General features: G+C 34.3%; 2 protein-coding genes across 2 annotated transcripts; both read right to left on the bottom strand.

The window, feature by feature from the left end:
* Positions 1-256: 256 nt before the first annotated feature.
* On the bottom strand, positions 257-10,995 carry LOC114734697 (erlin-2-B-like). Its single transcript, XM_028922338.1, has 10 exons — positions 10,891-10,995; positions 8,871-8,993; positions 7,996-8,113; positions 7,827-7,894; positions 7,684-7,743; positions 7,430-7,588; positions 6,901-7,047; positions 6,584-6,798; positions 6,316-6,464; positions 257-549 (listed from the first exon to the last, which is right to left on the bottom strand). The coding sequence occupies exons 1-10, from the start codon at positions 10,993-10,995 to the stop codon at positions 257-259; spliced, it is 1,437 nt and encodes a 478-aa protein (XP_028778171.1).
* A 1,926-nt stretch (positions 10,996-12,921) lies between these two features.
* Positions 12,922-16,699, bottom strand: LOC114734696 (erlin-2-B-like). The gene is made up of 8 exons (XM_028922337.1): positions 16,589-16,699; positions 14,670-14,793; positions 14,501-14,568; positions 14,356-14,415; positions 14,087-14,245; positions 13,566-13,712; positions 13,233-13,447; positions 12,922-13,114 (listed from the first exon to the last, which is right to left on the bottom strand). The coding sequence occupies exons 1-8, from the start codon at positions 16,697-16,699 to the stop codon at positions 12,922-12,924; spliced, it is 1,077 nt and encodes a 358-aa protein (XP_028778170.1).
* Positions 16,700-18,484: the final 1,785 nt, after the last annotated feature.

Genomic DNA, 18,484 nt, shown 5'->3' with positions numbered 1-18,484 from the left:
ACACACAAAAGCCGATGAACAGTTGGGGAATAAAAAACCATAATCAGCTTAAAATGTTGTACATGAAGGGGGAAAAAAGAGGAGAGCATAAACCATATTACGGAAACAAATTCAGCGAAATCAATAAAAGAATTTATATACTTTGATCCAAAAAAAATTTGAACACTGATGGGGGTGCTAGAGGGAGTGGCAAGGTGGCAGGATGTGGAGTTGTGTATAGAAATGATGCTGAAAGAACAAGGGAGCTTGTTTGTGTTCAAAGTGAGATGCAGAATGGAAGAACAAAGCGGAGTATACATATACACAGCAGTTCAGCAGATGCAACAGTGAGAGAGAAGGTGAAGGTTACCATGGCAGCGACGGCGATGAATGAGAGTAAAAGAGTGAGAATGGAGGGGGCTTGCGTTGGAGAAGGTGGCTGATGAGCATCAGTCCTCTGTTTATTTGGCTTCATGACGATTCTCTGTGCCACCTGCCCACTCACAGAACAACGAATGGCGGAGAGGGACGAGCAAAGAATGATAACAGAGGAAATGAGTCCCGGAAAAGCTAGAGTATTCAGTTTCTTATGGAACAGAAAGTGACAAAGCCATGGGCCTCAGGGGATTGACATATATTGAGACAGGGATCTGCTGTTAAATAACAGATTTGCCATAGAGCCCATGACGAGGAACGAGGTACATGTTACCTAGACAAGGACCAATTAACATAGCTCGTGTTGGGGACCACATGTGTGACTTCAAACTATTTTTCATGTAAAGAATGTTTGCCCAACTCCGTGAGGTCCTGCGGCTATTGTTGGATAACGACAGCGGCCATCGTTCCTCAATGGAATCCGGTAAATATTCTTTTACAATGGAGCATTTGGGTGTTTTTTTTTTTTGAAAACTGTTTACAGCATATCAATAGTTTAAAAAAAAAAAAAACTAATGTACTGATGGGAGAAAATTTCTTTGCGGAATTTCCTGCTGCTGGGCGGGCTGGCTAAGTTTGCAGGTGGGAGATCAAAGAATGGACGAATAACAGGAGCGAACAGTGGGACCCATGACAATCGGTGGAATAAAAAGAAGAGAAGGTTTTTTTTTTTGGTAAAAAAGAAGAGGAGTTGTCGCATACTCGCATCATCAATCCGCTTCAGCCTACGCCTATCATCTTATCGTATGAGTCCATGCACCATTGCAGGATGCTTCCCCGGTGCTTCCTTTCTTCACTTCTTTTTTTTTTTGGGCCAATCCTTCACTTCGTCTAAGAAACCCCCTCATTGCTGGGATTCACAAACCAAAATTCAATATCAATTTTATGTTTCATATAATTATTATTTATATTTGATATTATCTCTGTCTATTCAATTTTCAAAACGGATAAATATAAATTAGCTTACAAAATGGTTGCCTTTATCTGTTGTTCTTTCTTTTTTATTTTGTGTAATCTGGCATGTTTAAATTTGATTTAACTGAATTAAAATGTTCTTTTATTACTTTCAATAGGAAATTAATCATGTTTTGATTTATTTTAATTTGGAAAAAGTTAAAACAAAAATAAAAACTCCAATAGAAATTAAAAAAAGACTGTTCCTTTTTTTTCCTTCTTTTAAAAAGAAAATCGGATGAAAAATATAAGTGATAAGCACCAAGCAGTCCAGTCCTTTTAAAAAAAAAAAAAGGTTACGAGTATCATATAAACATTCCAAACATTTCTTATTTAAATAATTTTTATTATTCATATAGTTCCCATTTGTAAGTGCTTTTCAAATCATAAAGCTTGCTGGCTTCTGATTTTGCCCGGCTTGACTTTTCAATCTCAGTGAGACTATGATATTATTGCTTTCTTGATTCCTTTTATAATATCTTTTTTTAAAAAAAATTGGTTGTTTAGGAAGTTTTTAACTAACATTCGATTTATAGTAGTTATGCTGCTTATCATAACAATCAGTAAAAATTATTTTAATTTCAATTTTTTTATTATTTTACATGAACGTATTGCTCATATTTTATCTTTACTTTCCTTGGGGAACGAGCTCTCAATCAAAAAGCATTCCTATGCATTAGGTATAATTGACTTTCAAACATTAATGCTTTTTCACAGGTTGTGATACAACAAAAATAATACGCGACGTAGCACCCATGGAACGATTTATATTTCATAATGTAGCATTTGAATTTTTTATTTAAAACTGTTCATATCATATCAGTAAAAAGAAAAGCCTAATATATTCATTCACGGACTCCAATCTACTTTATCATGATCAGGGGGTTCATATTTTTTTATAAGATAATTGGTGTCTCCACTGGGTTTCAGAAACTTAAATGGTAGTACCACCTCTGATTCTATTTATTTGATTCTATTTATAAGATCTTATTTATAACTTATGAACGAAGTCTTGTAGATAAAATCACAAATAGTAAATTACTTGTACAGTTCAGTTCTATGTTCATTAAGTGGAATATCCATTTTATGTGTTATATAATAATTATTGGGCGTCATTACACGACGACCACACACAAAATTAGAGAAGCCCAACCCATAGAAACTCCAAAACCTAAAACAAGCATAACTCAAAGCACATAACAGAAACGAGGAGTGACAAAGTAGCAACCTGCACGTTGCAAGATGAGTACTTAATAGTATATCCGATCTTATTATTAAGATAAATTACAAACAAAATCTTATAAATAGAATCAGAGGTAGTATATTATCTATTGTCTTTAATATAAGACCTAGTTAACAAATTTGAAAAGATTAAAAGAATTAATTAAGTTAGTAATTTGTAATAAATATGTGTTGTCTTTCCTAAAATATTTTTACTAATAATATGTACCAGGTAAAATTATCATTTAGCAGAACTTTTAACATATGCAGTCTGCAAGAAATACTTTAAAAAATAGGTAAATATGAAAAATAAAATAGACTGAGGCCTTATATTTAAAATTAAATTGAAAGTCAAACAAGTTCTTAAAATAAGGAGGTAGTAGGACCTATTTAATTTATTTGATTAGATTAAGAAAGTTAAGTAAATTAATAAATTATAAGAAATATGATATATATTTTTTTAAAATACCATAATTATTTTTTTTAATATCTTCCTTCTCTCTTTTACTTGATTATGGTTGAGAGAGTATCAGTAGGAATAATTTGAAAAAATTGATAAATATAAAAAATATGTCTTACATTTAAAATAAATTAACTTAATAATCAGGTCCTTAATTATGAGGAGGACAAGATGGCCACTTGTATCCTTTGCACCAAGAAAAGTGCGGAGCATAAACCATCTAAAGGTACGATGGATTCATTTGGTACAATGAAAATAAAAGGGATGAAAAATTTTAATTCCCATGGATTCATTTGGTATGAGGAAAATAAAAAGGATGAAAAATTTTAATTAATTCGATTTAAAAATTGAAGAAGTAGAATTTTTAATTAAATTCTATTATTTTTTCATCTTACATATTCTTTTTATTAAAATTTTAAAACCCTACTTCTTTAATTTTTTTAAAATTGAGCTTATTAAAATTTTATCTCTCTTGCCATTCTTCCTTCCATTTCTTTCGTACCAAATACAAGGTAAAGGCAAAGGTATCTCAGGGGCAACTGAAAAAGGTTCCAGCAGATTGAAACTTGACACTAGCCGGGAAGAAACTCCCATGGATCTCATACTGCAATACCCAGGCTTGCACGCATAACAAACAAAATGAAACGCACGAGCGGAACACTACAACACACTAAATAAAAGGAAAAAAGACCAAAACTAGATAACTTGAGTAGCCTAAGCATGGAAAAGACAACCGTGGCAGTACCCAATACCCATTCCCCCAAAACTGTTTACAATATGATAATTTTAATGGAAAGCAGGTAAGCAACACGAAGAGGGTTCATGATCTTATACGTCGCAACCATATACATCAAGCTATTCTCTTTAGTGGTTTCTTTCATCTCTTTGACGGTGCGATCCTGGTGCTTTTTGACTATTCAAACTAGAAGAAAAATCAGCGAAATCATAGCAAATAAAATTACCATTTTGTTTAATAAAATTATGACAAAAATCACGCTAAAAAACACACACCGTGCATCCCCTGACTTTGCAAGAGTGGAGACTTTTGGAGCAACGAACCCGCGACTTTCCATGGAGGGGATTCTCGCGACTCTCTCTTATACTACCTTCTTACTTAATACTACCTCCGGTCCTTAATATAAGACCCCGTTTGATTTTTTGTTTGGTTCTAATTATAAGACCCCCAATCCATTTTGTCTCTCATATTTATATATTTTTTTTCCAAGATAGTCCTTCTAATAATGATAGTTCTAGAAAAATACACTTAATTAATAAAGATATTTTAGGAATGACAATACTTATTTATTACAAATAACTAACTTAACTTACTTCCTTAATCTCCTCAAATAAGTCAACTGGGTCTTATAATTAGGACCAGAGGTAGTATTAAAACTATTCACTGAATGCTAAAACTAATTTGACTTTTAATTTAGTATTAAATATAATACTCAGTTTATTTTATTTTTTTAAAATAGTTCTTGTAATAGTCATATCTATCAAATATTTCATCCAACAACGCTTAATTAGTAAGAGTATTTTAAAAGAGACAACATATATTTATTACAAATAACTAATTTAACCAATTATCCTAATCTACTCAAATTAATTTTCTAACTCTGTTACGAAGGACAAAAGGTAGTATTAATAACTCATGCAATATAAAATACTCCCCTCTACTAGACATAGTTAGTTAGGCACAAGTTAAGGATGAGTTTTGATTACAATATTAATTTGTTTTCTTTTATTTTACTTTTTAAAATTAATTTGTCTAACTTATAAATTACTCCCTCATTTTCTTATTATAAGCTTCAAATAACTAATTGGCAGATAAGGAACAATTAGTTAAAATTAGTCAAAAAAAAATATACTTTTGTTTTCAAATACACCCTTATAGTAAATAAAAAAAAAAAGAGATGAAAGAAAATGTGTAGAAAAATGTGATAAGAGAGATTATGATAAAAAGAGAGAATAAATAATTAAGAATAAAATTAAAAAAATACATTAAATGTTAAGACAAATACTAAATTGAAGCTTATAAATTGGATCACACTTCCCCTCCAATTTAAGGCTTATAAATACGATTGGAGGGAGTAACATAGAGTCTAATGTTGTATAAGATTATTTTATGGAGATTAGGTGACATGTATTGTAAAAAAAATTATTTAATTTTTTGAATTTATCCAAATTGAATACATAGTTATTCCATCAATGCGGGTAGATTATATATGAAATTTTTTCGTAATCAAAATTATGTGTTATCCCTTGTAAAGTTACGTTTGCATCTCAACGGATGGGCTTTTCTAAAATTGTTATATCATGCCCGACCGTGGATATAAATATAATTTTTTTTATGTTATTTTTTATTCTTATTATAAGGCTTAATGACGAGTCGGGCTCAATATAATTGGGCCAGGGACGAATTCAGGATCCTCTGCGAAACATCCCTTCCTTGGACATCCGTATTTATTTGCTCACGTATTTATGGTAACTACGGTTTTTTTTGTTTTGGTGCCTGAGTGTTTATGGTAACTACTGAATTTTACCCTCACTCGGAGTTTCACGGTTACTAGGGTTTCAGACCTCTTTCGGCTGCGCTCCGTTAGTCTGTCTCTCTCCTTTGCTCTTGCTCGCTGCGGTCATCCCACTCAGGTGTGTTCCCTCTGTCATCCCTTGTCCTTTCCTCTCCCTCCTCGGTGTCTAACCTCCTCTCTCCTTTACTCTCGATCTTCTTCTGTGTTTTTTTTTTTTTTGGCGAGTTTTGTTAAAGGCTGCAGCAACTTCCTGTTCCCGGTTCATTAACATTTTGCATCATTCACAGGATCCTCATTGCACAACAATTAGGGGTTACTTGGAATTAATTAAGTAGCTTTTTAATCGATTTACAGAATAAGAGTACTTCTTCTTTTAGGTTAATCATGCCGGCAAATCCAAACGTGCACTTATAATAACAAACCAAACATTGCGTCGTACAACATTATAATACGTATCATGTGCTTATAACAACAAACCAAGCATTAGATCGTACAACATTATAATACGTATCATGTGCTTATAACAACAAACCAAACATTAGATCGTACAACATTATAATACATACCATCCTGTTAGGTCTTATTAAGCCTAGCAAGAATGCCTCATAAATAAGGCAAGTCTCTTTCCCAAATGTCTCAATAAACACGTTTTCCCAGACATTTCGGAGTAGCCTCTGATCAAAAATCCTATTTAGCGGCGGCCAAGGCCGAGTAAAAATCTAGACGAGAGCAGACCTTGAAACACGGTGACGAGGAATGGACAGAGGCGAGACATCTTATTCCCAGAGCTTGTCTTGGTATTATTAGCAGTGGCCTCGATGAATTTAAGCACGAGAAATTTGGGGGTTAGCCTCAACCTGTTTGCTTCAGCCTCTTTTGTTGCACTTGAAATTGAAAGGGGAAAAGGAAAACCAATGCCATCAATCATTTCTTTGTTCTAGCAGGATAAATTACTTGTGTTGTTTTAATCAACTCTGTTTCAAGGGAATCTAGAAAAACTCACCGGTAGAGATACGCATCTGCCAGGCTCTTCTCACGTTCGAGGTGCATACGATTCTCAAGTTGTTGCTGGCGCCCGGAAGCTTCTTTTTCCGCCAACTTCTGCTCCATGAGGATCTTGCTAACATTGGCATTTTTCTCAGCCTCAATAATAGCCACCTTCTTCGCTGTCTCTGCCTCCTTCTCGGCTACTTTCTGTCTTTCAGTAACAACTAAGACCTATCCGACACATCCAAAAACATGCTCGACAGCAATTTTAGAAATTTGGCCCAAAAAAGAAAAGATGATTTTAGAAAGAAAGAAATCGAGCCAAGACGCTACCTTAGAGCGTTCCTCTTCCGTTTGCTCAAAGTTGCGTCTGATGCTATCTGGAATGGTTGGTTTTGTGACATGAACACTGATAACTTCAATGCCTGGAGCATAACGGGTGCAATCAGCGTGAAGAGCGTCTTTCATCTTGTTACCAATCTGAATGAACCAAAATAGTCGTGTTGCCATCATAAATGTTAGCATGTAATCATCATAAGAAAGACAAAATCTACAAGGCAGATTATACTTAACTCTAGGCACTACTCTAAAATACCACAATGAGTCGTCATAAACTCTATAACAGCAGTAAGACCCAAGACTTTCATCAACTTTTTGAGGAAATGACAGTGGAATCTAGAACTCAATCCCTAAATGTTCATCAAATCAGCGTGTCATCTTGCTTGAACGTTGTAGTGTTCAGGTTACCCGTAAATGAAAGCGACTATAATAATTAACTATAGCAATAAAAGATACATTTTTGAAGCGTTGACTTTTTCCACATGAGATTAACCAAAAGAGAGAGACACTTTGACACTCTTACCTGATCAAAAACATCAATATAGACCTGTTGAAAATTATGAGAACTGCAGAACTGATTAATCTCATGATGAATCTTGTCATATATCCATGTCTTGTCATAATGCATCCCATAATTGAGCAATGTCTCATAGACATATTCCTTATAAAGTCGGTTTACAACCTTAATTGAACAACAACGTGACAGTAAAAATCATTGCATTTAAATTTTAAATTTAATTAAAAAAAAAAAGATCAGCCGATGAAATGGATATTTACTTCTATCTTCTCAAAATTAATCATGAAACCTCCTTTAGTACCACACTGTATGCCTGTCACCTGCAATTGTTACAATAATAATTCAACTTACTGTGCATTTGCCAAATGAAACCAGTTTTAGAAACTGCTCTGTAACAACTTACCATATTTGTCTTGAGTGTCACTTGAACAAGCTTATACTGTGTTATGAAAGGCATCTTTAAGTGAAAACCTAGAAAATTTAGCACCAAGAGCATAAATCAAACTCTGGGCCAATGGATGCTTGGGGGGGGCAGCAGCAGCAGCAATAAGAATCAAGAAGCAAACTATAACCTGGTTCTGTAATTGTTTTCAGCAGAGCACCTCCTCTCCAATATACGCCCACACGGCCTTCCGGGACTTGGTGCAGAATAGAGAGGCTATTTTTAAAGGGTGATGAAGGGATCAATACCTGTAGACAATTCCTCATGTTTTAGGTTTTAGATTTTGACTTTCCAGTATAATCAACTAGAATGTGATTCCAAATGCAGATTTGCGGCTTAATAAGAGAACAGTGAAACTTTCAACTCAGACAACATTAATAAGTAAGCCATAGGTAATTAGTACTACCTCTGGTCCTTAATATAGGACCTCATTTGATTTTTATTTTAGTCCTAAATATAAAACCCCAATCTACTTTGTCTCTAATATTTATGTATTTTTTTTTCAAGATAGTCATTCTAACAATGGTAGTTTTAGCCAATACACTTGATTAGTAAGGATATTTTAAGAAAGATAATATTTATTTATGACAAATAACTAACTTAACTTTTTTCCTTGATCTCCTCAAATTAGTTAACTAACTCTTATAATTAGGACCGGAAGTAGTATATATGATAATTGTCATTCCTCAAACTAAATAGCACAAACATGAGCACCAGAGAAAAAGTCCCCCACAAAAGAATTGAAACCTAAGGAACATAAGAAATCTATGCCGATGAAGGGGAAAAAAAGAGGAGAGCATAAGCCATATTACTGAAACAAATTCAGTGATATCAAGGTGGCAGGATGTGGAGTTGCGTATAGAGATGATGTAGTGTTGCTGATGCTGAAAGAACAAGGTGGCTTGTTTGTATTAAAAGTGAGATGCAGAATGGAAGAACAAAACAGAGTATACATATGCACAGCAGTTCAGCAAATGGAACATTGGGAGAGAAGGTGAAGGTTACCATGGCAGCAACGGCGATGAATGGGAGAGAAAGAGTGAGAATGAAGGAGGCTTGCGTTGGAGAAGGCGGGTGATGAGCATCAGTCCTCCGTTGATTCGGCTTCATGGCGATTCTCTGCGCTACCTGCCCAGTCACAGAACAACGAATCCACGTCTTTCACTTTCACTTATGGCGGGGAGGGATGAGCAAAGAATGATAACACAGGAACTGAGTCCCAGAAGAAGGCTAGACATTTGAGAAGTAATAGTGGCAATCCAATTACCAAAAAAAAAAAAACAAAGTGGGAAGGATGCCCTCGTCACCCTGCGTCACCCTTGAGACGTAAGACGTGTGAAACATTCTGTGGAATTACAGATTTACCCTCTAAGGAGCTCAGCCGAAAAGTAGAAACATCGGAGAAAAAGTAGGATACCGGCGGGCGTCTCACCGGTAGTTCAAAACTTCAAAATTGGGTTCAGCCGCTGTATTAAAATCTCTTTTATTTACCGTAAATAAATAAATTTTTTTTTAAAAGTATCCTTTTCAGTTGTATATATGGTATTCACATTAATCATGATCAACAGATTATGAGTGTAGGAACTAATATTTATAATTCAAGAAAACTAATAAGGATTATCAAATTAATTTTTTAAAGAATAATAAAATCGACCATCTCAAAATAATGGATTGGAAAAAAAAATTATCTCAAACTAATGGAAACAAATTTGTTCTTTTTCATTTGGGAAAATGACTAAAGAAGAAGTTGAAAATTTGTAAATACCATATAAAGAACATTCATAAAAATTTGTTATCATTTGCAAATTTATTATTGTCAACACTAATAAAATATTGTTACAAAACTTGATTTGATATTTAGTAATTTTTAGTTTCTTGTTATTTTTTCTTTTCGCTTTTTTGATTATTTGCCCTTGAGTAAAGATGGCAGGTTTAGATTTTCTTTTTTTGGGGGGAGGGGGGCGCTAGGGGGAGTCAAAGGATGGGTGGCGCAAAGAACAGGCATAGGTAGGGGTGTGCATGGGCAGGGCTGGGCAGGACAGGACCCCTACCCGATGCCCAACCCGGAGGATAAGCGGGCTGCAAAACATAGCCCGATGCCTAGCCTTGCCCAGTAGAAGCCCATGCTATTTTGGGCAGGGCGAGCTTTCATTGCCCAAATTTATAACTTAAAACATGAAACTGTCGTATGTCTTAACAGATGTCTATGCATTAAGAATTTAGCAATATCCATAATTTATTAAAAACAAGACAATAAAAAAATTGTAATTAAAGCCTTAAAGTCCAAATGATTTGCATCAACCTCCACAAAGTTGAGAAAATAACAAAACATATAAAAAAAATACAAGCTATATTAACATGTTCAATTATATTATTAAATTATAGTATAATATAATTTATAGAGATCTATATATTACATTTAAATTGGTATAATTAGTATCATTTCATGATATATGAAGTAATATCAACATATAAAGTTAAAAGACAATTATAGTACACAACAAGGTAATTTTAAAAAGTTAAAAAAGGTGGTATGTTTTTTTAAAAAAAACCAGAACTTTAAAAATATAAAGTCTAATAATACAAGGGAGTAGTGTTCTTTTTGGTGTATTGAAGTATAATAAAATATAGTATATTAATATTACACTATATATAATATAATTCTGAAAAAAATATATTATAATATAAATAATTATATATATATATTTCGGGCAGAGCTGCATGCCATGCCCGCGACCCGACCCTGCCCATGAATCGCCCAGCCCGAAAATGCCTATTTGTTTTCTTCGGGCTGTATTTTTTGGGCTGGGCAGGGTATTTTTTTAGCGGGCTTTGACGGGTATACCGGGCTACTGGGTCTCATGAACACCCATAGGCGTAGGAGAAAAGTTGAACACCCATGTACTTGGGCCACGTTTTTAATGAATTCTGCGGCTAGAGAGACATTTTAGGCTGGCTGGTGCTCGGTTTTGACGTCAAAACCCATAGAAGTTTATTTGGGCTGACCTTGGCCCAGTGATCTTACTCTGCTTCTCACAGTGTCCTGGGAGCTGCGCAAACCCACCACAACATTGGCAAGCAAGCCCAGCATGCTCAATGAAGAAGACAAGACACGACATGGAAGGGCCATTTTAACCCGAAGTCCATCACGATAGAATAAACTAGGATCATCATAAGCTAAGGATCCATTTGGAAGCATAATTATAAGCCCCTATAAACTCATATTTTTATAAGTTGAGACAAAACTCATCTTATATATTTACTTCATATTCTATAAATCATAATTAAAAAATTACTTATAAACATTCCAAACAGTTATAAGAAGGTTTTTACGAGCAAATTATCAAGCATCTTTGCCACAGGTTTCGACAATAGCCTAATGGCAATTTACAAATATTGTACCCGAGGCATGAACATATTCAAAAGGAAAATTGGCTATTTGCATATATTTTGAGTAATTTGGCATGTTTAAATTCAATTTAAACCAATTAAAACGTTCTTTTATTACTTTCAATACAAAATTAATTATGTTTTTATTTATTTTAATATGGAAAAAGTTGAAAACAAAATTAAAACTCCATTAGGAACGCACGCCTTATCCACTCACTTTGATTCCTTCCAAGTCCACATCGACTCGTTAGAATTGTGCCAATGCCATCTCAGTGTCACAATGCATCTCGGATTTATAATCAGAACGCCAATAAAAGGGGTCGGCACGAAGAAATTCTTATCACGCTACGCTAACTTAGTGCTTCTTTGGAATGATAGCATGATTATTTAAAAGAAGCCCTTTAATAGTGATTATAGAACACAAGATAAGTATGTGAAAGAAACTTTATTATAGAACACAAGATAAGTATGTGAAAGAAACTTTATTAATATATTCAAATTAGTCAACTAACTTTTATATTAATGATCAAAAGTAATATTAAGAACTGATGCAATATAAAATACTACTCCTCTCTACTAAACATAGTTAGGCACAATTTAAGTGTGAGTTTTGATTATAATATTAATTTATTTTCTTTTAATTTACTTTTTAAAATTAATGTATCTAACTTTTAAATTAATATATGGTCTAATGTTATATAAGATTATTTTATGAAGATATGGTGATATGTACTGTAATAAAGAAATTTACTTAATTTTTTCAATTTATCCAAATTAAATAAATAGTTATTCCATCAATACGAGTAGATTATATATGAAATTTTTTCGTAAATCAAAAATATGTTTTATCCCAGTAAAGTAACATTTTGATAAGATCTCAATGGATGAGTTTTTATAAAATTGTTATGTCTTATCATGCTCCACCTTAGATATAAATATATAATTCATTTTTTTTAATATAAGATTTAGTACATTAATTAATTTGAGACAGATCCAACCCAAAAATTTTGAGAGTGGACGTTATGAATAAATTTGGGCCGGGGAGGGATTCCGGATCATCTCCAAAACGTCCCCTCCTTGGACATCCCTATTTGTTTGCTCATGTATTTACTGTAACTAGGTTTCAGGCCACTCTTGCGCTTGCGCTTGCGCTCGCGCTCCGTCACTCTGTCTGTTGCCTTATCTCTTGCTCGCAGCCGTCATCCCACTCAGGTGTGTGTCTCTCTCTCATCCCTTTCCTTTCCTCTCCCTTCTCCGTGCCTAAGCTCCTCTCTCCTTTATTCTCGATCTTTTCTTTTTCTTTTTTTGGGGTTTTGTTACAGGCTGCAGCGACTTCTTGTCCCCGGTTCGTTAATATTTTGCATCATTTACATGATCTTCATTGCACGACAATCAGGCTTACTTGGAATTAATTAAGTAGCTTTTTAATCTATTTACGGAATAAGAGTCCTTCGTCTTTCAAGTTAATCATGCAAGCAGATCCAACAATGCACTTATAACAACAAACCAAACATTACATCGTACAACTTTATTATACATATCATCTTGTTAGGTCTTATGAAGCCTAGCAAGAATGCCTCATAAGTAACGCCATTCTCTTTCCCAAATGTCTCAATAAACACGTTTTCCCGGACATTTTGGGGTAGCCTCTGATCAGAAATCCTATTTAGCGCCGGCCGAGGCCGAGGAAAAATCTAGCCGAGAGCAGGCCTTGAAACAGGGCGACGAGGAATGGACAGAGGCGAGACATCTTCTTCCCGGAGCTTGTCTTGGTATTATTAGCATTGGCCTCGATGAATTTAAGCACGAGAAATCTAGGGGTAAGCTTCAACCTGTTTGCTTCAGCCTCTTTTGTTGCCCTTGAAATTGAAAGTGGAAAAGGAAAACCAATGCCATTAATCATTTCTTTGTTCTAGCAGGATGAATTACTGTGTCGTGTCAATCAACTTTCTTTCAAGGGGATATAGAAAAACTCACCGGTAGAAATGCGCATCTGCCAGGGTCTTCTCGTGTTCTAGGTACATACGGTTCTCAATTTGTTGCTGGTGCCCGAAAGCTTCTGTTTCCGCCAACTTCTGGCCCATAAGGATCTTCCTAACACTGGCATTTTTCTCAGCCTCACTAATAGCCATCTTCTTCGAAGTCTCTGCCTCCTTCTCAGCTACTTTTTGTTTTTCAATAGCAAGCAAGACCTATCCAACACAACCAAAAAACATGTGCTGAACATCAATTTTAGAAACTAAGCCCACAAAAGAAAGGAAGACGCTTTTAGAGAGAAAAAGAAAGAAAGAAATCGAGCCAAGACGCTACCTTAGAGCGTTCCTCTTCCATTTGCTCAAAGTTGCGTCTGATTCTATCTGGAATGCTTGGTTTTGTGACGCGGACACTGATAACTTCAATGCCTGGAACATAACGGGTGCAATCAGCTTGAAGCGCGTCTTTCATCTTGTTACCAATCTGAATGAACCAAAATAGTCGTGTTGCCATCATAAATGTCAGTGTGTAATCATCATAAGAAGGACAAAAAAACTAGAAGACAGATTATGCCTAATATAGTCACTAATCTAAAATACTACAACGAGTCATCATAAATTCTATGACAACAACAGAACCTAAGACCTTCATCAACTCTGAGGAAAAGACAGTAGAATCTAGAACTCAATCCCTAAATGTCCATCAAATTAGCGTGTCATGTTGCTTGTAGTGTTTAGGTTATCCGTAAATGAGAGTGAATATAATAATTAACCATAGCAATGAAAGATATATTTTTGAAGCGTTAGCTTTTTTCTGATCAAATTACCCAAAAGAGAGAGACACTTTGACACTTTTACCTGATCAAAAATATCAATATAGACTTGTTGAAAACTGTGAGAACTGCAGAACTGATTAATCTCATGATGAATCTTATCACATATCCATGTCTTCTCATAATGCATCCCATAATTGAGCAATGTCTCATAGACATATTCCTTATGAAGTCGGTTTACAACCTTCATTGAACAATAACGGTGACAGTAAAAATCATTGCACTTAAATTTTAAATTTAATAAAGCAAAAAAAAAAAAAAGATCAGCCAATGAATTATGTTACGGATATTTACTTCTATCTTCTCAAAAATAATCATGATGCCTCCTTTAGTTCCACACAGTATAGCTGTCACCTGCAATTGTCACAATAATAATTTAACTTACTGTGCCATTTGCCAAGTGAAACCACAATTTTAGAAACTGCTCTAAACAATTTACCATATTTGTCTTGAGTGTCACTTGAACAGGCTCATACTGTGTTATGAAAGGCATCTTCAGGTGAAAACCTAAAAGATTAAGCTCGAAGAACATGAATCAAACTCTGGGCCAATGGATGCTAAAGAAAAACAACAGCAACAACAACAAGAATCAAGAAGCAAACTATAACCTGGTTCCGTAATTGTTTTCAGAAGAGCACCTCCTCTCCAATATACCCCTACATGGCCTTCCGGGACTTGGTGCAGAATAGAAAGGCTATTTTTAAAGGATGGTGGGGATGAAATGATCAATACCTATAGACAATTCCTCATGTTTTAAGTTTTAGATTTTGACTTTCGAGTATAATCAATTAGAATGTGATTCAAAATGCAGATTTGCTGGTTAATAACAGAACAGTGAAACTTTCAACTCAGACAACATGAAAAAATAAGCCATAGATAGTTAAAAATGTGAAAACTATTTTGAACTGATCTCCTTCCTCGCAAGGTAAAAGACAAAAAATAACAACAGCGGAGGGCTTTTTTTTTTTTTTTCCACATCGAATTACTGTATATGATAGTTGTCCTTCGTCAATCTGAATAGCGCAAACATGAGTACCAGGGACTCGTCTCCTTTCCCATCCAGATAAGGAACAAGATGAAATATTCATTTACTACTTAAGTGTATTGACTAGAACTATCATTATTAGAAGAACTATCTTGAAAAAAAATAAATAAATATGAGAGACAAAATGGATTGGGGTTTTATAATTAGGACCAAACAAAAAGTCAAACAGAGTGAGGTAGTATTTTGCACTTCAAACCTGTGGCACATAATAAATCTATCCCACTGAGAATTTACAAAGCCGCGGGTCAGTAAAGTTTTGGTTTCTAACAGACATTTTAGGTTCCAGCGGAATCCGCGATCACCTTGAATTTCTTGTCCTCAAAACTTAGCGTTAAAAACAGAGACGTCATGTGATACACGGGCTAGTTTAAACTTTAAATCGCCTGATTATTGCTTCACCAAAAAATTTTACGAACATACATGAATCAGATCCAGTTATAAAATTTTTCGGAAAAAAATGGAACTTCGGATAATGTCCACCGCCGTAATCAAGTCTAGACTCATGTCAAACCAGAGTGTGCACAAAAGCCAATAAACGGTTGGAAAAATAAGACCGTAATATATGAAGGGGAAAAAGCGGAAAAAAATGAATTTATATAGTCTGATTTTAAAAAAAAAAAGTATTTGAATGCTTTGATCCAAAAAAGGGGGAAAAAATTCATATACGGTTCACAAATGCGATTTCGGGCAATATCGTAATTTAAGAATATACGGTTGACAGGCGACGAAAATACACAGGGCCGTTACCTCCAAGGCCAGAGGACCAGAGGACCAGAGGACGCAAAGCATACAATCAAGTGGCTGGTTAACTCTCATGGTAAATACCTAGTATCGGATATATATGTATAATTGCTTAAAAGAATTTGGTGGGGGTGGGGCAGGGGCAGATGTAGTTTGGAAAAGGATTGGGAGTGAAAGGGACTGGAGAAATACTCTGTTCGACTGCCATTTCTACGGTTGCCATAAATGGCGGTTTTCTTAACCTCGGCTAGATGGAACAAATTTTTTAATACTTCTCCAGCTTCTTTGATTTGTATGGAAAGAGAGGGGGATACTTTACATGTTGTCCGAGACTGTGTGGCGGCTAGACAAGTCTGGAAAAGGTTATTGAAAGGAAAACATTAGGAGTCATTTTGCCTCTGTATGAGTGGTTTCTGCAAAATCTTGGCAGAAAGAAGGATAGACGGAGGGATTGGGACACTGTTTTTGCTGTAATTGTATGGTTATTATGGCGGCAGACAAATCGCTGCTTGTTCAAGAAGCCCATCGGTAATTTAAAATGTGAACACCAAAATCAACAACTTCCACATCCACATACAGTAACTAGTGATTTTGAGCTAGTAGATAGGTGCCAACACACATCTAAACATACAATAATATTGAGAGAGAAGATCACCATACGGTAACTTGATAAGATCAAACATTGAGACATGAAGAATCGAAGAACAAAACCGAGTATATAACATTGAGAGAGAAGGTTACCATGGCAGCGACGGCGATGAATGGGAGAATAACAGTGAGAATGGAGGAGCTTTGCGTCGGAGGACGTGACTGGTGAGCAAGAGTCCTCTGTTGATTTGGCTCCATGGCCATTATCTGTGCTACCCGCCCAGTCACAGAACACCGAACCCACGTCTTTCACTTTCCTTGTGAGCGCCGAGGAGGGATGAGTTATGGAGTCTCTGAGGAGGAGGAGGAAGAAGAAGGAGGGATATAAAGAAAGTGGCATATAAGACAACTGTGAGTGGGCTGCGGTAGGAGACATAGTAAATACTCACAGTTTCTTTTTTATATCAATAGTAAAATACATTCTAATTCTCTTTATTGGGTCAGGCACACAGCGGGCCAGGTTACGTAATCTCTACTAGCTGACCGAAAAGCAAGAGCGGAACAAAACGGTTGGGAAAAATCACAAAAAGAAAAACCCCTAGAAATTGAAAAATTACACACTCGAGCTCATTTACAAAAATTATCATTTTTTACTTATTAGTTGTTGTCAAAATCAATACTAATATTGTAACAAGTTTTTATTTATAATTTTTTTATTTTTAAGATCCTTTTTAATATTTTTTCAAATTTTTATGTAGATAATTTTGTCCTTATTTTTTTTTATGATAAAATATTTTTATATGCATTTTGAAATAAAAAATGATATAACATTGTTATAATATAATATAATATAATTATAATGTATATTATATATATGAATAATATTATATATATTAATGTGTATGTGTATAATATAAATCTATATCTAGCTAGGGAAAGAAGACGAGTATAAGCTTTTAATCTTTTCACAATATTTAGAAATCTTTTACAGGCCTAATTAGTAATTTGCTAAGAATATAAATTTGAATTTGATTTTTTGGTGTTTCAAGTGGATTTAATTAGGATTCTTCCTTACTATTTTTTGCAATGGAGCATTTGGGTGTTTTTTTTAATTGTTTATAGCATATCACTAAAAAATAGGGAAAATTTAAGTTAAGTCTCACAATGTGAACTTAATAAATTTTCCCTCCCAAAAGATTCTTAAAATTCAATTCAGTCTCTCTAATCCAAAATAAAATTAAATAAATAAGTAAAAAGACTATTTAGCCTTAAATGACAATATATATAATGTTATTTAATTAAATTTCATATTTTTATTTTTTGTTGTAAATTTTGATATCTATAGTTGTTTTTTTTTAATTGTTTGTTGTAAACGATCATATATATAAATGTTATTTTTCTATTATTTCTTATAAATTTTTATATGTATAGATATTACTTTTCTATTTATTGTTGTAAATGACATAATATGCATAGTTGTTATTTGTCTGTCCTTATAAATTCTTACACGTGGAGTTGTACATTTTCCATTTTTTGTCGTAATTTTTAATAAAGAATTGTTGTTTCTTTGTTTTTTGTTGTAAATTTTTATATGTGGAGTTGTGTATTATCTATTTTGAGGGCTAAATACTTTTTTTTACTTGTTCATTTAATTTTATTTTGTGTCAAACTAAATTTTCGGAATCTTTTGGGACTGAAAATTTATTAAGTCCATATTGTGGCACTTAACTGAAGTTTTTTCTAAAATATCTAAACCCTAGTTTTTTATTTGACCTTTTGATCTAAAGCTTAGTTGATCCCTGAATTGATATGTCGGGCCTCGTTTCCTTTTCGTATTTTTCCAATAATATATTCATGGGAGATAATTTTCCTTGGCAAAATTCGCGCGGAGATTTCGCGAAGGCTCGACAGTAGGTGGGACCCAGGGACGATCCCGGCTTTTTAAATTATTTTTTAAAATTGTCACATTGATAGTTTGATGCCGACCACTGTATGAGCCAGGTGCTTCCTCAGTGCTTGTGCCTTCATTTCACGTAACGAACCACATTG

This window comes from Neltuma alba, unplaced genomic scaffold (assembly GCF_004799145.2).
Source record: "Neltuma alba isolate B1F8T4 unplaced genomic scaffold, ASM479914v2 tig00013128_pilon, whole genome shotgun sequence".
In the NCBI taxonomy this organism is placed as follows: domain Eukaryota; kingdom Viridiplantae; phylum Streptophyta; class Magnoliopsida; order Fabales; family Fabaceae; genus Neltuma; species Neltuma alba.
The sequence above is the reverse complement of the archived record's forward strand: the minus strand, read 5'-3'. Positions and strand labels throughout refer to the sequence as shown.

Bases quoted from the DNA above. Each gene is read 5' to 3' on its own strand.
- LOC114734697 (XM_028922338.1), bottom strand. From the start codon at position 10,995: ATGGCCCTTCCATGTCGTGTCTTGTCTTCTTCATTGAGCATGCTGGGC. The intron at 7,589-7,683 runs GTAAATATCCAT...TGTTCAATTAAG, and splicing joins TTAATTTTGAGAAGATAGAA to GTTGTAAACCGACTTTATAA. The intron at 7,048-7,429 runs GTAAGAGTGTCA...TGGTTCATTCAG, and splicing joins ATATTGATGTTTTTGATCAG to ATTGGTAACAAGATGAAAGA.
- LOC114734696 (XM_028922337.1), bottom strand. From the start codon at position 16,699: ATGGCCATGGAGCCAAATCAACAGAGGACTCTTGCTCACCAGTCACGT. The intron at 14,416-14,500 runs GTAAATTGTTTA...TGACAATTGCAG, and splicing joins TGACACTCAAGACAAATATG to GTGACAGCTATACTGTGTGG. The intron at 13,448-13,565 runs GTAGCGTCTTGG...TGTGTTGGATAG, and splicing joins TGGAAGAGGAACGCTCTAAG to GTCTTGCTTGCTATTGAAAA.